This window comes from Pezoporus flaviventris, unplaced genomic scaffold (genome assembly GCF_033815535.1).
Source record: "Pezoporus flaviventris isolate CSIRO_AGI_PZ_B2104156 unplaced genomic scaffold, CSIRO_AGI_Pfla_v1 ptg000191l, whole genome shotgun sequence".
NCBI classification, from domain to species: domain Eukaryota; kingdom Metazoa; phylum Chordata; class Aves; order Psittaciformes; family Psittacidae; genus Pezoporus; species Pezoporus flaviventris.
The window spans coordinates 927,664-944,543 of NW_026892739.1; the positions used below are offsets into that span (position 1 = coordinate 927,664).

At 55.5% G+C, this 16,880-nt stretch overlaps 3 protein-coding genes across 4 annotated transcripts in view; all 3 read left to right on the forward strand.

Annotated features, from left to right (window-relative positions):
- LOC133262180 (S-adenosyl-L-methionine-dependent tRNA 4-demethylwyosine synthase TYW1-like) overlaps nucleotides 1–16,880 on the forward strand; it is a 347,477-nt gene that overhangs the window by 184,052 nt on the left and 146,545 nt on the right. The window lies entirely within an intron of this gene.
- On the forward strand, nucleotides 7,013–7,857 carry LOC133262186 (serine/threonine-protein kinase Chk1-like). The gene is made up of 3 exons (XM_061441131.1): nucleotides 7,013–7,126; nucleotides 7,224–7,325; nucleotides 7,629–7,857. The coding sequence occupies exons 1-3, from the start codon at nucleotides 7,022–7,024 to the stop codon at nucleotides 7,722–7,724; spliced, it is 303 nt and encodes a 100-aa protein (XP_061297115.1). The 5' UTR covers nucleotides 7,013–7,021; the 3' UTR covers nucleotides 7,725–7,857.
- On the forward strand, nucleotides 11,913–14,764 carry LOC133262169 (leucine-rich repeat-containing protein 37B-like). 2 transcript variants are annotated; one of them, XM_061441115.1, is made up of 5 exons: nucleotides 11,913–12,316; nucleotides 12,505–12,576; nucleotides 12,993–13,064; nucleotides 13,974–14,045; nucleotides 14,447–14,764. In XM_061441115.1, the coding sequence occupies exons 1-5, from the start codon at nucleotides 11,973–11,975 to the stop codon at nucleotides 14,529–14,531; spliced, it is 645 nt and encodes a 214-aa protein (XP_061297099.1). In that variant the 5' UTR covers nucleotides 11,913–11,972; the 3' UTR covers nucleotides 14,532–14,764. The 2 variants fall into 2 exon arrangements, with proteins under 2 accessions (XP_061297099.1, XP_061297100.1); XM_061441116.1 differs by lacking the exon at nucleotides 13,974–14,045.

Genomic DNA, 16,880 nt, shown 5'->3' on the forward strand with positions numbered 1-16,880 from the left:
CCCCGTGCAGGACCCTCAGCTTCGACTGCACGAGCGTGTGCAACAGCACTGTTCCCCGCTGCGGTAACTGGCCCACAGCCCTGCCCATGTCCCCCAGCTATAGTGAACCTTCTGAGCCTGTGTCTGGCAGAAAGCTCTTTGTCACTGAAGTGCTCTTGGTGTGTTACAGCTCCCCTGGCAGAGACACCAGGGCTCCTAATGGGACCGGTGCCCCCCAAGAAAGGGAACAACAGGTCCGTGTTGAATCTCCAGCCTAAGGAGCCTTCACTCGGGGAGCAGAGAACCGTCACGCTCACAGTTGCCTGGAGCCTGAGCAGCCTCGATGCATCAGCACCTTCCCCTCAGCAGCTCTCGAGGCAGGAGGGCAACATCGCCAAGGAGCTGACGCTGATGCTGCAGAGCATTCAGCACAGGGGCTGGAGCAGCTCTATTGACACCAGGAGGCTCTATTTCCTAGCAGAGGGGCTCGTGGCACAGCTAAAGAACAAGCTGCACAAGGCCATGAGCATCCTGACTGTGAAAAGTATGAACCTCAGCGATATCCTCCCAGTCTCCAGCCACCAGAGTACACCCACCCTTCCTGCAGCGCAGCCTTCTACACAGTACCAAACAGAGGACCCACATCTCGCCCTGTCTGGTGAGAGTCAGGATCATTCAGACGCCATGGGGCAGACCAACACGCCTGACAGGATGGAGAATGAGGGTAGCGCAGAAGATGAGGAGGAAGCACCATCCCCAACACAGGACTCTGCTGGGACAGATGAGGAGCAGAAGCAGGAGGACAGCGATGGGACAGTGGGCAACGAGGGTGCAGAAGAAGAGCCTGCAGCAGCAGAGGGTAGAGCAGAGCAGAGACCTAGCACTAAGGAGCAGGAACCCTCGACCGCAACGGCACAGGGCAGCTCCAGCGCCCCGGGCAGCACGGCCATGCGAGGACCCCCCTTTGACACCCTGCTCAGCCGCCACCTACACTCTCTGGTGCCAGATGGAGCCCTGCGCAGGTTCATGGCACAGGTGGCTCGAGCCCTGAGCGAGGACTGTGGCCTGCCCCAGCTCCAGCAGGCCTGCGCCAAGATGGTCTCGAGGATGGGGCTGCTCCTGAGGCTCCTGAGTGAGAGGCAGCGTGACCCGGAGCCCTCTGACCTCCTTGAGCAGTGTGTGCGGGAGGAGGATGCCGGCACCTCTCGTCCCCATGCCCAAGTCCAGGCCAGGGAGATGGGCAGTGAATCTGCAGAGACGGTAGGAGAGAACGGGGCATGGCTGCATGTGTGTGTCTGGGCAGTGGGGTATGGAAGGGGCCTCCCTTCCCTCCCCGCTCCTCTTCTCCCTGATGCACTCTCCTTTTCTCCCAGGAGATGGCCAATCACACCTTGGACCGCTGGCTGCCGCTGGCACTGGTGCTCTTGCCGTTACTGAACTTCATCACATCCGTTGCTCTCCTGGTGCAGTGCTGTTTCAAGGTGAGCCAAGGATTCGTTTGCCAGAGCGCTGCCAGCCAAACCCTGGGGCTGAAGAGCACAGGGGCCCGGGGGGGGGGGGGGTGGGGGTGTGTGCTCCCACAGTGCTCATGGGGCCCGGGTGCTGCTGCGGATGCCTGTGGATGTGCTGGCGTGCACAAGAGATGTCTTCCCAGACTTGGAGCTCATTGTGCTACCCCACCCTGGAGCTTGGAGGTGTTCAGAGCTGCTGGGAGCAGCTTGTCCTGGCTCCTGCCAGGGTCGGTCCCCAGCTCTGCTGTGCATCTTCCCAGCAGCTCCTTCCTTGAGGGGGGCTGCAGCTCCCTCTCATCACAGCCTCTGCCATCAGCCCCTACCAGGCTCTAGCCTGCAGTCCCTCGCCCCAAGCATCCCCTCCCCAGCTCCTGGCCTGGCCTTGCTCTGTTGCAGCACCCGTTGCTTCCAGCCGTGCAGCAATGCCCCTGCTCCCTGCCCTGAGCCCATACCCAGCCTTTCTGCATGGTGCTGCGGCTCCGGCGTGTCGGGGCCGTGCCCGGGCACAGGGCAGGGGCCCAATCGTTGCTGTGGAGTTTGAACCTCCCTTCGGGGGCCTTCTCCTCCAAATAGACAAATGAGCTTTCATGTCTTTAGAAGGCATGGCGCGTGTTGCAGGCGGTGGTTGAAGGGGCGGGGCGGGGAGCCTGCAGAGCTCTGTGCAGAGGAGAAAGGCAGAAATTAACAACGCTGAGGAGAACTCTGGGTCATTCCAGAGGCAGGGAGCAGCGGGGAGCTGGGCAGGGAGGCAGGGGGGGCTCTTCTTAAAGGCGTGGCTGCTGGCACAGCCTTGCACGTGTGTAGACGGCACTGGGCTGGAGGAAGAACCTTCCGGCTCCCCTGTGCTGCAGAATTCTCTGTGGAAACCTCCATGTTCCGAGTCTCTGTCTCTCTATCACCAGCTTTGTGCCAAGAAACGTGCCGAGGATTCCCAAGGCAGCAGCAGATGGAGCCTGAAGCGGTAACTCCTGCCCTGCCCTGCCCCGCCCCAACAGGCTCTGCTCCAGCAGCACCCAGCCCTGCCCAGAGCCCGCCAACTCCTCCAGCACTGGAGGAGTTCATCCTTTACTTCTCATCCTCCTGCTCTTCCCTGTTTCCAGGTGCTTTCAGAAGCTGAGGCCCAAGTGCTGGAGCAGGAGCAAGGACACGGACAGGGACAAGGAGGAGGTAAGGGCAGGAGCAGGCGCCAGCTCTGTCCCTCTACCCGGTCCCTGCCCCATGCCTGCTTCTCACCTCTCTAATCCCTGCCCCGCAGGAGGCGGCCCTGGCTCAGCTCGATGCTCGGGAGGAGGAGTCAGATTTGGAAGAGGTGGTCTCTGACATAAGGTAAATGTGATGGTGGCAATGCTGGTGCCGAGTTCAGCTCTTGTTCCGTGTAGGAACTGCTGAGGGTTTCCTTCATGTTGCTTCCTTGGCTATATCCTTAGATGCTATTTCCTTGCTGTTATTTTCTCAGCTATTATTTCCCAGCTCTTATTTCCTTGATGTTCATAGAAGCATAAACTCACCGAGCGGTTTGGGTTGGGAGGGAGCTTAATGCTCACTCAGTTCCAACTCCCTCCCCAATGGCTTTTGTGACATTGCTGTTATGTCCTTGCTGTCACTTCAGATATCCCAGAAGCTGGTCAGGGGTTCCTGGTGCCCATGTGTCAGCAGAGGAGAAACGACTTTTGCTTGCCCCACAAGCGCCTTGAGACCCAGCGTGATGCTCCTTATTCATGGAGCAGGATAGAAGTTCTTCGAAGTCACCAATAAAACTGTTGGGTTGTTCGTTCTGCCCGTGTCCTGTGAGTTGATGGATGCATGCATGCGTGTGTCTGAGCCTCTGTGTGTGTGCACGCAAATGTGATAAACACGTAGATGTATTGGCTTTTGCAAATCATAGGTGTGGTTATGTGGGGATAACTGTACCAGTTTACAGTAACAGACACAAAGCTCGCTAAAGACACAAGATTAGACAACAAGTTAAAAAGGGCCAGAACTCTTGAGCAAAACGGAGTCACATAGCAAAAGAATTTGTAAAAGAAAGACACGGGGGGAGAGGGGGGCCTTGATATAAGAAAAGCTGGTGCCTGGAAAACATAAAGTACTTTTTATCTTAACTTAGGTTGTAGAAAGAGAACAATGTTTATGTTGTAAGTCTGTGGAATGTAGTGGCCCCACTAAACATGAGTTAATTGTTTCACACTAGTCTTCTAAAGTATCTTTAGTTTTAAAGAACAATGTTTGTGTTGTAAGTCTGTGGTGAGATAATAGGATTTAGTGGCCCCACTAAACTTGAATGAGTTATTTCACACCATCCTTCTATTTATCAGTTAGTTTAGAGACAGTGCCTCCCAAACATCTGCTAGTTTGGGATACTCCTTGTCTGCCCATCCTGCAATAAATTTTGCAGGCGGGTCACACTGTTTTAAATCATTGCTAGTTATCAGAATAATTACAGATACAGCTGGTTGTGTGATTGCTGGGGGGTCCAACTGTGCCCAAGGTGAAAAGTACACTGTGAGGAAGAAGACTGCTTACTTCATCTTGAAGACCCCTACTCACAAGAGGAAGACTGCTTACTTCATCCTCAAGACCCCTGCCCACAGTCACCGGAGAGCACTGCGCAGACGCCAAGAGGAGGGGACTTACAAGTTCCGGGAGTTAGTTATAACATTCCCCGCCTATATGCGGCAATTATGAATATGCACGTAACTAATGTAATAGTGAAAGTATAGTAACCTGTAACAAATGCTAATCACTTGCGCCTCTGGCTACGGTCATGCGCCCAGCGCTGTTGCTTTTGCTTTATTGACTTTGTCCCTCAATAAAACCTTGTTATCTTATTTAGAGGAGTGAGTTCGTATTTCACAAATGGGGGCTTGTCCGGGATAAGAACCTGCTTTGCTTCCGTGGGCCTAGGGGAATCTGAGTGAAGGGCGCGCCCTGCCGATTTTGGCAGTTTGCTCAGTTTCTTCTGGTCTCATCGGCGCTTGCAGGTTATATCCTGGGCAAAGAAGGGGACTCAAAAAGCAAAAGCAGGGAAGGGCTCCCAGGAAAGCCGCGGTCGCCTGTAATTCACGTGCAGGAAGACCCGGACAAGAAAACGGACTGGAAGTGTTGTTCGGTTGGACGGGTATATGGGGGTGATCGGTGTGTGAATGAGACACGGACCGGGTAACCTGGATCTGGAAATAATTCGGCAGACCAAGAAGCTAGAGATGAAGCAGTAAACGGAATGGAGAGAGTCATGTTGGTTCTGTTACCTGAGGAAGAGGAACTGGAGATTCCAAAATCCAGAGAGTCCGAAGAGAAAGAGTTGAGTAAAATAGGGGGAGAACAGGATCTACATGGGAAATGGAAACTCCCTGATGGGAGGCAACTCCTTAATAAACCATTGATCAGACAGATATTAGGAAGCATACATTGAAAGACTCACTGGGGCACACAGGCCCTGTGTGTCCACTTTTTAAGGGAGTATGGATGCATCGGGATTTTGGGGTTAGCGAAAGAAATAACTGATAAATGCATGACTCGCCAAAGAGTGAATAAAAAGCTTATGAGAAGAACTACCTCCATGGGACGTGAATTGGTGATGCGGCCATTTCAAAGCATCCAAATAGATTTCACTGAACTCCCTCCTGTGCAGAGGTGGAAGTTCCTATTAGAAATAGTAGATCACTTAACTCATTGGGTGGAAGCAATTCCCGTTGTCAGGGCTACAGCAAATACAGTATCCAAAACTCTTCTGGAACTAATTATCCCTACATATGGGATGACTAGCAGAATTGACTCAGATAGGGGAACACATTTTACATCAAAATTTGAACACCAAGTAACCCCAGCCTTGGGGATAAAATGGGAATTGCACACCCCATGGCATCCTCAAAGCTCGGGAGGAGTGGAAAAATTAATCAAACCTTGAAACAAACGTTAACTAAACTAATGATTGAGACCCAAATGTCGTGGGTAAAGTGTTTGCCTTTAGCATTTTTACGAGTTCGAACACAACCCAGATGGGCTTTAGGGATATTTCCTTATGAAATGACGTTTGGATTACCTTTTCTGACAACTCAAAAGGATACTGCTACTTATGAGGGAGGAGAGGCGAGTATCAGAAGATACAGCACCACGATAGCTCAGACTCTGGAACACTTGAGATTCAAAGGACGGATTCCCTAGTCGACGCCTCTAGACTTTAAAATTCATCACATTAATCCCGGGGAGTTGTAGCACTGGGAGGGCCGTTAACAGCCGGAGCCGTTGAAGCTCTTCCCCCAGGTGTGTGTGCTTGCACACGTACGTGCCTGCGCATGAGAACACACGTGCAGCCCACGAGTGTGAGCGTGGGGGAGCGTGCCTGGTCGGGTCCCTTCCGGCGGCTCCCAAAAGAGCTCACTCTGGAGCCAGGAGAACTTCAGTTGCTTTTTTTAAAGCAACCAGGAGAGCTCAGCACTGTTTTCCAGCCATCTCCAAGCTCGAGCACCCCTGATCCCACCAGTGAAGCACTGCGATTGGGGAGGAGAATATCCCAGTGCGAGGCTGGAGAGGTCTGCTCCTTCCGACGTTATTTGCCAGCCCCGGGCACCAGGGGAAGGAGAATGCACCTTCAGTTAAAGATGATGGAGGGAGGGGAGAGAGAAAAGGAGAGGATAAAGAGAACACGTGACTCCCCGTATTCAATCAGCCAGAAGCAAGGAGGTGCTGGTGCCCTCTCATTTTTAGATTCACAGATTTGAGGACCAGAGGGGACCGTGATGATCATCTGGCCTGACAGTCTGTATTATGTAAAAGCCACTTGAAGCCAGACAGTGCCACCAGTTTTTTAGAAGCAACAGCAAACACTGGGGAGCTTATAAAGACTGTGACTGAGACCTCACCTGGAGTATTGTGTGCAGTTCTGGTGTCCTCAACATAAAAAGGACATGGAACTGTTGGAACAAGTCCAGAGAAGGGCCACGGGGATGATCAGGGGACTGGAGCACCTCCCGTATGAAGACAGGCTGAGGAAGTTGGGGCTGTACAGCCTGGAGAAGAGAAGGCTGCGTGGAGACCTCATAGCAGCCTTCCAGTATCTGAAGGGGGCCGATAGGGATGCTGGAGAGGGACTCTTCATTAGAGACTGTAGTGATAGGACAAGCGGTAACGGGTTAAAACTTAAACAGGGGAAGTTTAGATTGGATATAAGAAGGAAATGGGAACTTTTGCAACTTTTCATCCCATTTATAACCTCGGAGCCCAACTTTGCCGTGTTTATTACATTTGGGATGCAACTTCGCATTATATTTGTGAGATTCAGAGGCAACTGTGCAATATTTAAGCCATTAGGGAGCAGTTTTGCGGTACTGGGATGCAGCTTCTCAGCGTTCATAATGTTTGGGATGCAGGTTTGCATCCTGAGCGATGCAGCTCGCAGTCTTTGCCATAAGGGGATGCAGCTTCGCAGCGTTCGTAATGTTTGGGATGCAGGTTTGCATCCTGAGCGATGCAGCTCGCAGCCTTTGCCATCAGGGGATGCAGCTTTCCAGGGGTTACGCCTGGTGAAGCAGATGACGCGCTTCTTCACCAAGCTGGACGCTGACGGCTCGTACCGTGCCCTGAAGGAGGTGTGTGAGAAGATGGGGTACGGCTGGAAGAAGAGTTGCACCAACCAGGTGGGTGCTGGGGGGGGCGAGATCCTGGGGTGCAGCCTCCCTGCTGTTGTATCTGTAAGTAACCCAGGGGATCCTCCCTCCTTGCTGTTGTTTTCAGGTCACCATCTCAACCACACACAGGAGGAACAACAAACTCATCTTCAAGGTGAACCTGGTGGAGATGGAGAGCAGGATCTTGGTGGATTTTCGCCTCGCCAAGGTGGGCACACGGTGATGCGCAGTAGGTACAAGGTGATGCAGAGACTTGCAAGGTGGTGCAAGGTGATGCAGGACCCCGTTAGGTGGGTGCAAGGTGATGCAGGACCATGTTAGGTAGGTGCAGGGTGATGCAGGACCATGGTGGGTGGGTGCAAGGTGACGCAGGACCATGTTGGGTGGGTGCAAGGTGATGCAGGACCATGGTGGGTGGGTTCAAGGTGATGGAGGACCATGGTGGGTGGATGCAAGGTGATGCAGGACCATGGTGGGTGGGTGCAAGGTAACACAACCTCTCCCCATGCAGGGTGATGGCCTGGAGTTCAAAAGACACTTTCTGAAGATCAAGAGCAAGCTCAGCGACATCATCAGCACCCAGAAAGTCTGGCTGCCTGCCACCTGAGCCCCAGCATGCCCCCTGCCTCCTCCTCCTCTTCCTCCTCCTCCTCCTTTTCCTCTTCTTCCTGTGGGGAACACCCAACCAGCCGCATGCTTCAGGTTTTAAAGGTTCAATAAAGTCCTTGGGGACACATGAAGTGATGCTTCCCGCAAGCAGGGAGGCTGCAATGGGTCCCATCCTGCCACCGTCCCTGCAGGGTGCAGGGATGGACTGGTGGGTCCGTCAAAATTTACCCAAAATGCCCCAAACGCCTGAAATTACCCTAAATTATGCACAAGCAGCCCAAATTGCCCCCAAACCAACTCAAAACCTTGCAGAAGTGCTCCAGATTGCACTCAAACCGCCGCATCCCAAAGTGCAAACATCCAGCCCCTGCTCCCAAGCTTAAGGGGCCAGGATAGAAAGCTGGTGCTGGGCTCACACAGTGAGCTCTGCAGTGCTGCCAACAACACGGGTAGCCACTCTTACACTCTTCACAGATGCAGTTTTAGGTGGGTAAGTAAGGGAGGATATCCGTGTTGGTGATACTGTTCCTGAGGTCACCACGTGTAGGACATGCTTGGAGCAATCTGCTCTAGTGGAAGGTGTCCCCGCCTGTGGCACAGGGGTGAAACTGATGAGCTTTAAGGTCCCTTCCAGTCCGTCCCATTCTGGGATTCTGTGTCCTATGCTCGGGCTCTAGGCCCCATTGGAAGGAAGGAAAAACTCAACCAAAACCAGTTTGAATCGCCCCAAAATAGCAAAAACCAACCCAAACTGCCCCAAATGGCCTTAAAACCAGAGAAAAGTGTTCCAAGGCCACCCCAAGCACCCCTAAACCTGCCCAGATTGCCTGCAAAAGGTCCAGTATGTCCCAAAGAAAACTAGAAGTGTCCCAAAATATCCCAAACCAGCCTGAAATGCCCCAAACCGCCACAACAACCCACACAAATTGTCCCAAATCAGCTCAAATGACCCACAAAATGGCTTTGATGGTCCTAAACCAGCCCCCATATACCCTAAAATGCCCCACAAGTCCCCACAGCAGCTCAACATTCACCCCAAATGCCTCCAGACAGCTGGAATTACCCCAAATTATGCATGAAGAGTACAAACTCTGCCCCAAACCTTCCAAAAATGCCCCCAAACCACCTGCAAAAGCCCCAAATTACACTCAAACCACGAGATCCCAGAGTGCAGATATCCAGGTCCTGCTCCTAAGCCTAAGGTGCCAGGACAGAAAGCTGGTGCTTGGCAATGATCCGGCAGAGGAGCAGGTGAGTAGAGGAGCGGGTGAGGCGGGCAGGCATGGCAGGAGCCCTCTCTCGATGCTGTGGGGATGAGGGATGGAAGCCATCAGGTGAGCTGGATTCACTGGCTCCTTTCCCACCTGCAGAGCTGCCGGGAGCAGCAGGCAGGGCACAGAAGCCTCTCTCTGGCTGTCCGCATGGGCAGCAAACACTCGTGAGCGGCCACTGCAGATGAGGCAGAAACCAGGGCACCGGCAAGCAAATGGGGTGTGTGGGGAGCCAGGGTGCCGTGTCCCACCTGCCCAGCGTCCCAGCGCTGCTGGAGCCTGTGTCCCGGTGGGAAGCCTGGCTGCGGGGCTGGGGCTGGGACAGGCTGATGCTGGTCCCTGTCTCTGGGAGCCTGGGAGCTGATGCTCCCGTGGAGCAGTTACACAGGAGAGGAGGAGCTTTAGGAGAAATCCTGGCACTCCAACAGAGCAGCCCCCAGGAGCACCAGGAACACTGCTAGCAAGTAGCTGGATGGACCACCGCCTGTGCATAGACACCTTTTCTTCTGCCTCCTCTGCTTGGGGCTGGCTCCTTGCTTTAAACCCTTTACATTCACCCTTTAAAACATGTATGTTTTTAAGACTCCACTTCCCAACCCAGGGCTTTGGTTGTGATTCTGCCTGGCTTTTCTAGAAAGCACTGGGTTTGTTTTGTTGTGATTTTTTTTTTTTTGGGGGGGGGGGGGGGGGTTGTGGCAAAAAACGAAGGGGGTGACACTGTGACTTACCCTCCTCCTGAAGTCCCCAAGTGCCTCTGAGAGCCCAAGTCACGACAAGCCCAGAAATCACCCTGTGATTTGGGAGAGGCAGCTCTGCTGGGAGTGGATGGACACCTTCAGCCCCAAACAAGGCTGGGAATTGGGAATGAACCATGGAAACTGGGTCAGAATTAGAAAATCTCTTCCTGCCATGGACTGGGAGGGAACTCCACCTAAAACACACACAAAAGTGGAGTAGAAAAAGCTTGCAGCGCTGCAAGCAGAGAGCTCCAAGCATCCTGGGCTGTGTTTCGGCATCTCTATCTGCTCCAGCTGGAATGTCTCCCTGCCTGGAGGCGTGATGGGAGATGGCTTTGTGAGAGGCTGTGACCAAGTAAGTAGTCCACGTACCATGTGCGTGCCCCTGGCATCTGGGTAAAAAAGCCTCTCTCCAGCCATGCCAACTTGCTCCATCTCCCCTGCTCATCTCTTCTCCTGCCCTCCAGGGCTGCCGGTGCCTTTGCAACAGGCTGCAGAAATCTTGGAACCCTCAAGAGTAAAGTTGCTGCTGTGGGATCCCCAGTGCTGCTTCCTGGGCTGGGTAACATCACGCAGGTCTACTCCGTGCAGTGGGAATACCTCTGTGGTGCCAGCTCCCACACCATCCTGCAGTACTACAAGGGATCCCACAGCCCAGCCATCCACGCACCCTACGCAGGACGAGCTGTTTTCCGTCCATCCGATGGATCTCTCCTGCTGGAGGAGCGTGTCCAGTAAAGTGACAGTGGCATCTACAAAGCAGCTGTCAACATGGGAGACAGGGAGAGCCTGAAAATCCTGCTGGAAGTCCTCAGTAAGTGGTGGGCATGGGAGGAAAGAAGGGGGTAATGGGTGCAAGCAGGGCAGGGGCGTTACCTGAGTGTTTATGGACTATCAGCCTGTCATGCATGGAGGCATCACCAGGGAGACTCTGGGAAGAGGTTACACAATATTTATATACTTCCAAGCAATTAGCAGAGCACATCTGTGTTTGCCTTGCGGTTACATCAGGTGAAAGTGATACGTGGATTGACTCCAACTCCTTAGAGTTGTAAAGTAGGTATTCTTTATTCAGCTGAGGTGCATGGGGGTTGCTCCTCCAAAACCATGCGCATTCTCCTCTTTCCAGTTCCAACATTCTCGTTCCTTGACCGTTCCAACAACTTCCAAGTACCAGTCAGGGACGGGTCACTCTTAATTGCCTGCTGTAGTTCCTCCTTCCCATGGTCTCTAACAGTTTTGATACATTCCAACCCCCACACAGCCCCACAGTCTTAGCCCCACAGTCTCAGCCACAGAGTCTCATCCCCACAGTCTCAGCCCCAGAGACCCAGCCCCACGGTCTCAGCAACAGTCTCAGCCACAGGGTCTGAGGCTGAGAGTCTCAGCTCCAAAACCTGAGCACCAGAGTCTCAGCTACAGTCTCAGCCACAGAGTCTATATTACAGTCTCTGTCACAGAGTCTGACATTCAAAGTCTGAGACCCAGAGTCAGAGTCACAGAGTCTCAGCCCCAGTCTGAGCCCCAAAGTCTGAATCCCAGAGTGTTAGCCATAGACTTTCAGCAGCAGTCTCAGCCCCAGAGTCTGAGAGTATCAGCTCCAAAGCCTGAGGCCCAGAGTCTCAGCCACCGTTTCAGCCACAGAGTCTCAGCCTCTGAGTCTTAGCCCCTGAGTCCGGCCCAATTGGTGCAGCAGAGGCAAGGACACAGACAGGGACGAGGATGAGGTACAGGCAAGAGCAGGCAACAGCTCCGCGTCTCTGCCTGCTCCCTGCCCCATGCCTGCTTCCCACCGCTCCTATCCCTGCCCCGCGGGAGGTGGCCCTGGCTCAGTCCACTGCTGGTGAGGTGTCAGGCTTGTACAAGGTGGTCGTAAGTGCGAAGGAGGCGATGAAGGCCCCGCCTTCAGTTCATGCAGTTCCAACCCCCTCCCCAACGGCTGTTATGTCATTGCTGTTACGTCCCTGCTGTCCTTTCAGTGATGCCAGATCCGAGTCAAGCTTTTCCAGTGAGGACACATCGTTCTGGGACGAGCCGATTTCCCTTGCCTTCAGAGAGCACCCAGCACACACGCGTGGCAGACGCGCACAGACTGCACAAACACGTACTGAACGCACACGTGCTGCACGCGTAGATGTGCTGGTCTGTAACACGCCCCAGGTGGGGCAGAGCGACCAGCTCCAACGGCAGGGGATTGTCCCATGTCACAGTGGGGACGCACGCTCGCAGGCCCGGCCGATGCAACTCCTGCGGCGAGGCCCCATTGTGAGGTGTGAGGTGTCCCGGGCTGTATCTGCCCAGCAGGGCCAGCACAGCGCCAGATCCGCTGCTGGTCGCAGACGAGAGCTCCTGGTTTGGATCCCCAGCCTTGAGCCTCGTGTGGTACCAAAGGCGCTCAGGCCCTGTGTTGCTATGGCACCGCTGCTGCTGCTGCTGCTGCTGCTGGGCCTGGCCCCCGGCCTGGCCCGGCCCCTGGGGCCCTGCCCAGGGCCCTGCCGCTGCCGCGGGCGCCGCCTGGACTGCAGCAGCGCTGCCCTGGCCCGCGTGCCGCTGGCCACCCCCCAACGGCCCTTCTCCGTGCTGTGAGTGCCCTGCAGCTCCGGGCGCTGCCCCGGACACCCCGAGAGCGGCTCCAGGGACACGCTGCCTGTGGAGGGCTGATGGGCAGCGCCGAGGGGGCAGCTCCAGGCCGGCCTCACGGCCACCCCGCAGCCCTGGGGCAGGGGAAGGGTTTGTGCTGGGGGTGACGCTGCCAATGGCTTCTCCGCAGGGATTTCACTGGGAACGCGCTCGCCCTCATTCGCCCTCAGGCGTGGAAGGGATACCTGTGGGCTGAGAAGCTGTGAGTATCCACCGGTATTGGACTTGGCACAGGGGTTCCGGGATCCCCATCCCTCCGCCGAGCTGCCGAGCTGAGGCTGTGCCGAGCACCGCACCAGTGCTTGCCATGTGCAGCCAAGGCCGAGCTGCTCAGCAAGGAGCTGTGTGAATCCCCAGAGCTGTTCCGTAGCGAGCAGGGTCCTGGGCTGTGTACCTCCTGCCCCCTGGGGCCATCCCTGGGCCTGTGGAACCCGTGCTCGGGCTGCAGTCAGGGTCAGCAGGCTGGGAGCAAGCCCCTGCTCCTGCCATGAGCGTGATGAGTCGTGGCGGGACCCGGAGAGATGCCGCAGTGACACTGCTGCAGGGTTGCTCCCCTGACAGCTCCATTGCACCCGAGAGCCGCGGGTGCCACTGTTCGTGTTCGTTTGTCTCTTGCAGAGTCCTCCAGCACAACAACCTGCGGGCGGTGAAGAGGCGCTCGCTGGGGGGGCTGCTCCTGCTGAGGCACCTGTAAGTACCCCCCTGCCCATGGTGGTGGGCACGGCCTCCCCCCTGCCCTGGCCCTGCTGCCCTGCAGCCCGCCAAGGAAGGGCTTTATTCCTGCGGGAATCCCGGCTGCAGCCAGAGCAGAGCAGGGTCTTGGTGCAGGGGCGGGCTCCCCAGGGACGCGCTGCACTCCCATTGCCCCACGGCCGAGCAGGAGCAGGTGGCTGCTGCCCTTTCCCTGCACAGATCGACATGAGGCCGCCTCCTCCAGGGCAAACCTTCTGCATTCGTCTCCTCTCAGCTCGGATGCCCCAGAGCTGCCTTGGAGAGAGCTCATGGTGCCACTTCATCGCCCGTGGAGAGGAGCAGGCACTTTCCATTCACCCACACGATGGGGCTGGGGACTCTGGCTGAGCAGGCCATGAAACACTCCCCACAGAGGTTCCTCTCTCCTTGTTTGCTGCAGAACAAGCCCCCCAGGCAGCGAGTTCAGGCTGGGACAAGGAACCTTTTGGTTTCTAGAGCCAGGCCAGAGGACTCCTGCGCACATCAGAGCAGGGCTGCGCAGGGAGGTGACGTTTAGGAGCTAAGGGAAATAGCCCCATGTTGGTCACACAGGGCGTTACAGCCTGTCCCTGAGGCCTCACTCAAGAGGTGCTCTTGGGGCATGCATAAAGGACCTGCTCTGTTACCAGAGAGGAAAATCAGCCCTGAAATACCCCTGGTGGGATCAGAGCTGGGAGAACCTCTCTGAGCTGCAGCCACCCCCGTCAGGAGCGTGACCTCCGGTTACACACCACTGCAAGCCAGTGCAGGAGAGAAACCCCACGTGAAATGAGAGCTATGGCATGTCTGTGCCGCCAATGTCAAAGCACCTGAGAGGAACCGGGACAGTGCAAATGTCACCAGCGTTTTGTGTTCTCCTGTTAACAGTGATTTATCTTACAACAAAATCCAGCTGATCGAGGCGCGTGCTTTTGAGAACCTTCCTTTCCTGGAGACCATGTGAGTTATATGAGTTCCTTCCTGGTGTGGTTGGTGAAGCCTGGTTGCATTTAGAACCTTCTGGTGCTGGAAAAAGCTCCAGTTATTTTTAGAAGAAGGCCTCCGGTTTCTCCTGCTGAAGGAGCAGCCGAGCTCAGGAGCTCAGGGAGTGGCTGGTGGCCACGCCAGGATGGGGCCATGGCTTCTGCAAACACAGCAGGAATAGAAGCTGTGTCCTGGCGCAGGCAGAGATGCAGCACGCATGCACTTCATCTCCTCTCCTGGACAGGTTAACAAACAGCAGGAGAGAAAATGGCAGTTTCCCCCCAGTTCCACCTTGGATGGGGCTGTTTCCTACAGATCAGTGCTGCTTCTCTCCAGCTTCCTGTGGTCTTCATTTCTGTGGTCTCCTGTTTCCCCAGAAGCCTGGAGGGAAATCTCATCACCCAGATCCGGAGCGACACCTTCCGGGCATGGCACGGGATGCAGTTCCTCCAGACGCTGTGAGTGTTCCAAGGGCTAAGGGTAGCTCAGAGCAGTGACACTTGTCACTGTGTTCTGCTCACCTCTTAACCCCAGTAGGCAGCAGCATCAATGCTGAATGACAACTCTGTCAGGCCACGCCTTTGCCTGGCTGGGTGCAGGACCAGAGACAACGCTCAGGGACAGTGGGAATGTGAGAAATAGGGAAAGTCCTGTTGGAGGGAAGCCACCAGAAGGTGTGAGTTGAGGAGGAAAGAAAGAGATGTTGTGTTTTCCAGAAGCAGCACTTCTGGGCTTTGGCTCTCTGGGCTGGAGATAGTCAGGACCTGATGTATGTTGTGAATCTGCCCATCAGCATCTACCCCAGCTTGTAACCTTCAGCTCAGGCTCGGAACCTTCACCCCAGGCCCTTCCTCACACACGCAGCACTGAGGCCCTGCCACCACTCTCATCCTGCACCCCCCGCTCACATGGGGTGTTGGTTCATTTCAGAGTACTGCGCCATAACCCCCTGTCTGTTATCGAGGACACGTGGTTCTTCAAGCTGCCTTCAGTCACTCACCTGTAAGTACAGACTCCTTGTTAACGGCTTACCGTGGATTTTTCTTTGTGTCTCTGGGTGCCCCGTGGCCAGGAAAGCAGAGATCCAGCAGCAAATCTCACCCTTCTCCCACCCTTCTCCTGCTGGAGGCAGCGGCAGAGCCAGGCAAAGGCTGAGCAGTCCTGGTGTGTCCCATCTGCAAAGCCAGCACGGAGCTGGGACAGGGACTCAAACTTGTCTGCTTCCATCTCCCATGGGATCTGCAGGATCCCTTCTGGTTCAGACCCATGGGTGGGAGCAGGGCACAGCAGGAAGGAGAGACGGTTTTCCGTCTTTTCTCCTGGATTAGGTAGCAGCAGATCCCCCCCTGCGGCCAGGACAGCAAGCCGCAGGGACTGGGCTTGTTCCCGGAGCAGAGGGTGGTGCCGCCACCTCAAATGTAATGTGTTTCTTGAAACCCTTGCAGGGACCTGGGTGCCACACGAGTGACTCGGCAGACGCTGCTCATGCTGCTCCTGAGAACATCCCGCTTAGAAACACTGTGAGTGTGGGGGGGCTGGCTCCCACCTCCAGCAGATCCCAGCTGCTGGGACAAAGGGTCTGTGTGGGGAACAAACCCAGCAGCACAAAAGTATCCATTGGGACACAGGGAGCGAGGGGAAGTTTCCCAGAGCTGCAGCAGACACTGAAGCAGACCCCTGAGGCGTTTCTGTGCGCCACCTGGGTTGGAGTCGCTGCCTGGGTTGCGATGCTGAATGTTTGTGCACTACCTCTGTTCTTTAGCAAGCTGTCCATCGACACGGCCTGCTGCCTCTGCCAGCACAAGCACAGCACTGAGACCCCATGCAGGATCCTCAGCTTCGACTGCATGAGCGTGTGCAACAGCACTGTTCCCCGCTGCGGTAACTGGCCCACAGCCCTGCCCATGTCCCCCAGCTATAGTGAACCTTCTGAGCCTGTGTCTGGCAGAAAGCTTCTTGTCACTGAAGTGCTCTTGGTGTGTTACAGCTCCCCTGGCAGAGACACCAGGGCTCCTAATGGGACCGGTGGCCCCCAAGAAAGGGAACAGCAGGTCCGTGTTGAATCTCCAGCCTAAGGAGCCTTCACTCAGGGGGCAGAGAACCGTCACGCTCACAGCTGCCTGGAGCCTGAGCAGCCCCGATGCGTCAGCAACTTCCCCTCAGCAGCTCTCGAGGCAGGAGGGCAACACCGCCAAGGAGCTGACGCTGATGCTGCAGAGCATTCAGCACAGGGGCTGGAGCAGCTCTATTGACACCAGGAGGCTCTATTTCCTAGCAGAGGGGCTCGTGGCACAGCTAAAGAACAAGCTGCACAAGGCCACGAGCATCCTGACTGTGAAAAGCCCCAGCACAGCCTGGCCAGCGCAGAGGGACAAGGGGCACGAGGTGGCAGTAGGGGAGGGAGGAAGAGCCATAAACTGGCAGCAACAGGAGCCTGGCTTAGGCTTGACCCGCGCAGAGTCCATCTTATGGGAAGCAGTGCAGAGTGTGAACCTCAGCGACATCCTCCCAGTCTCCAGCCACCAGAGAACACCCAGCCCTCCTGAAGCACAGCCCCCTGCACAATACCCAACAGAGGACCCAAATCTCGACTGGTCTGGCGAGAGTCAGGATCATTTCAATGCCATGGGGCAGACCAACACGCCTGTTAGGATGGAGAATGAGGATAGCGCAGAAGATGAGGAGGAAGCACCATCCCCAACACAGGATGCTGCTGGAACAGATGAGGAGAAGAAGCAGCAGGATAGCAATGGGACAGTGGGCAGCGAGGGTGCAGAAGAAGAGCCCGCAGCAGCAGAGGGTGGAGCAGAG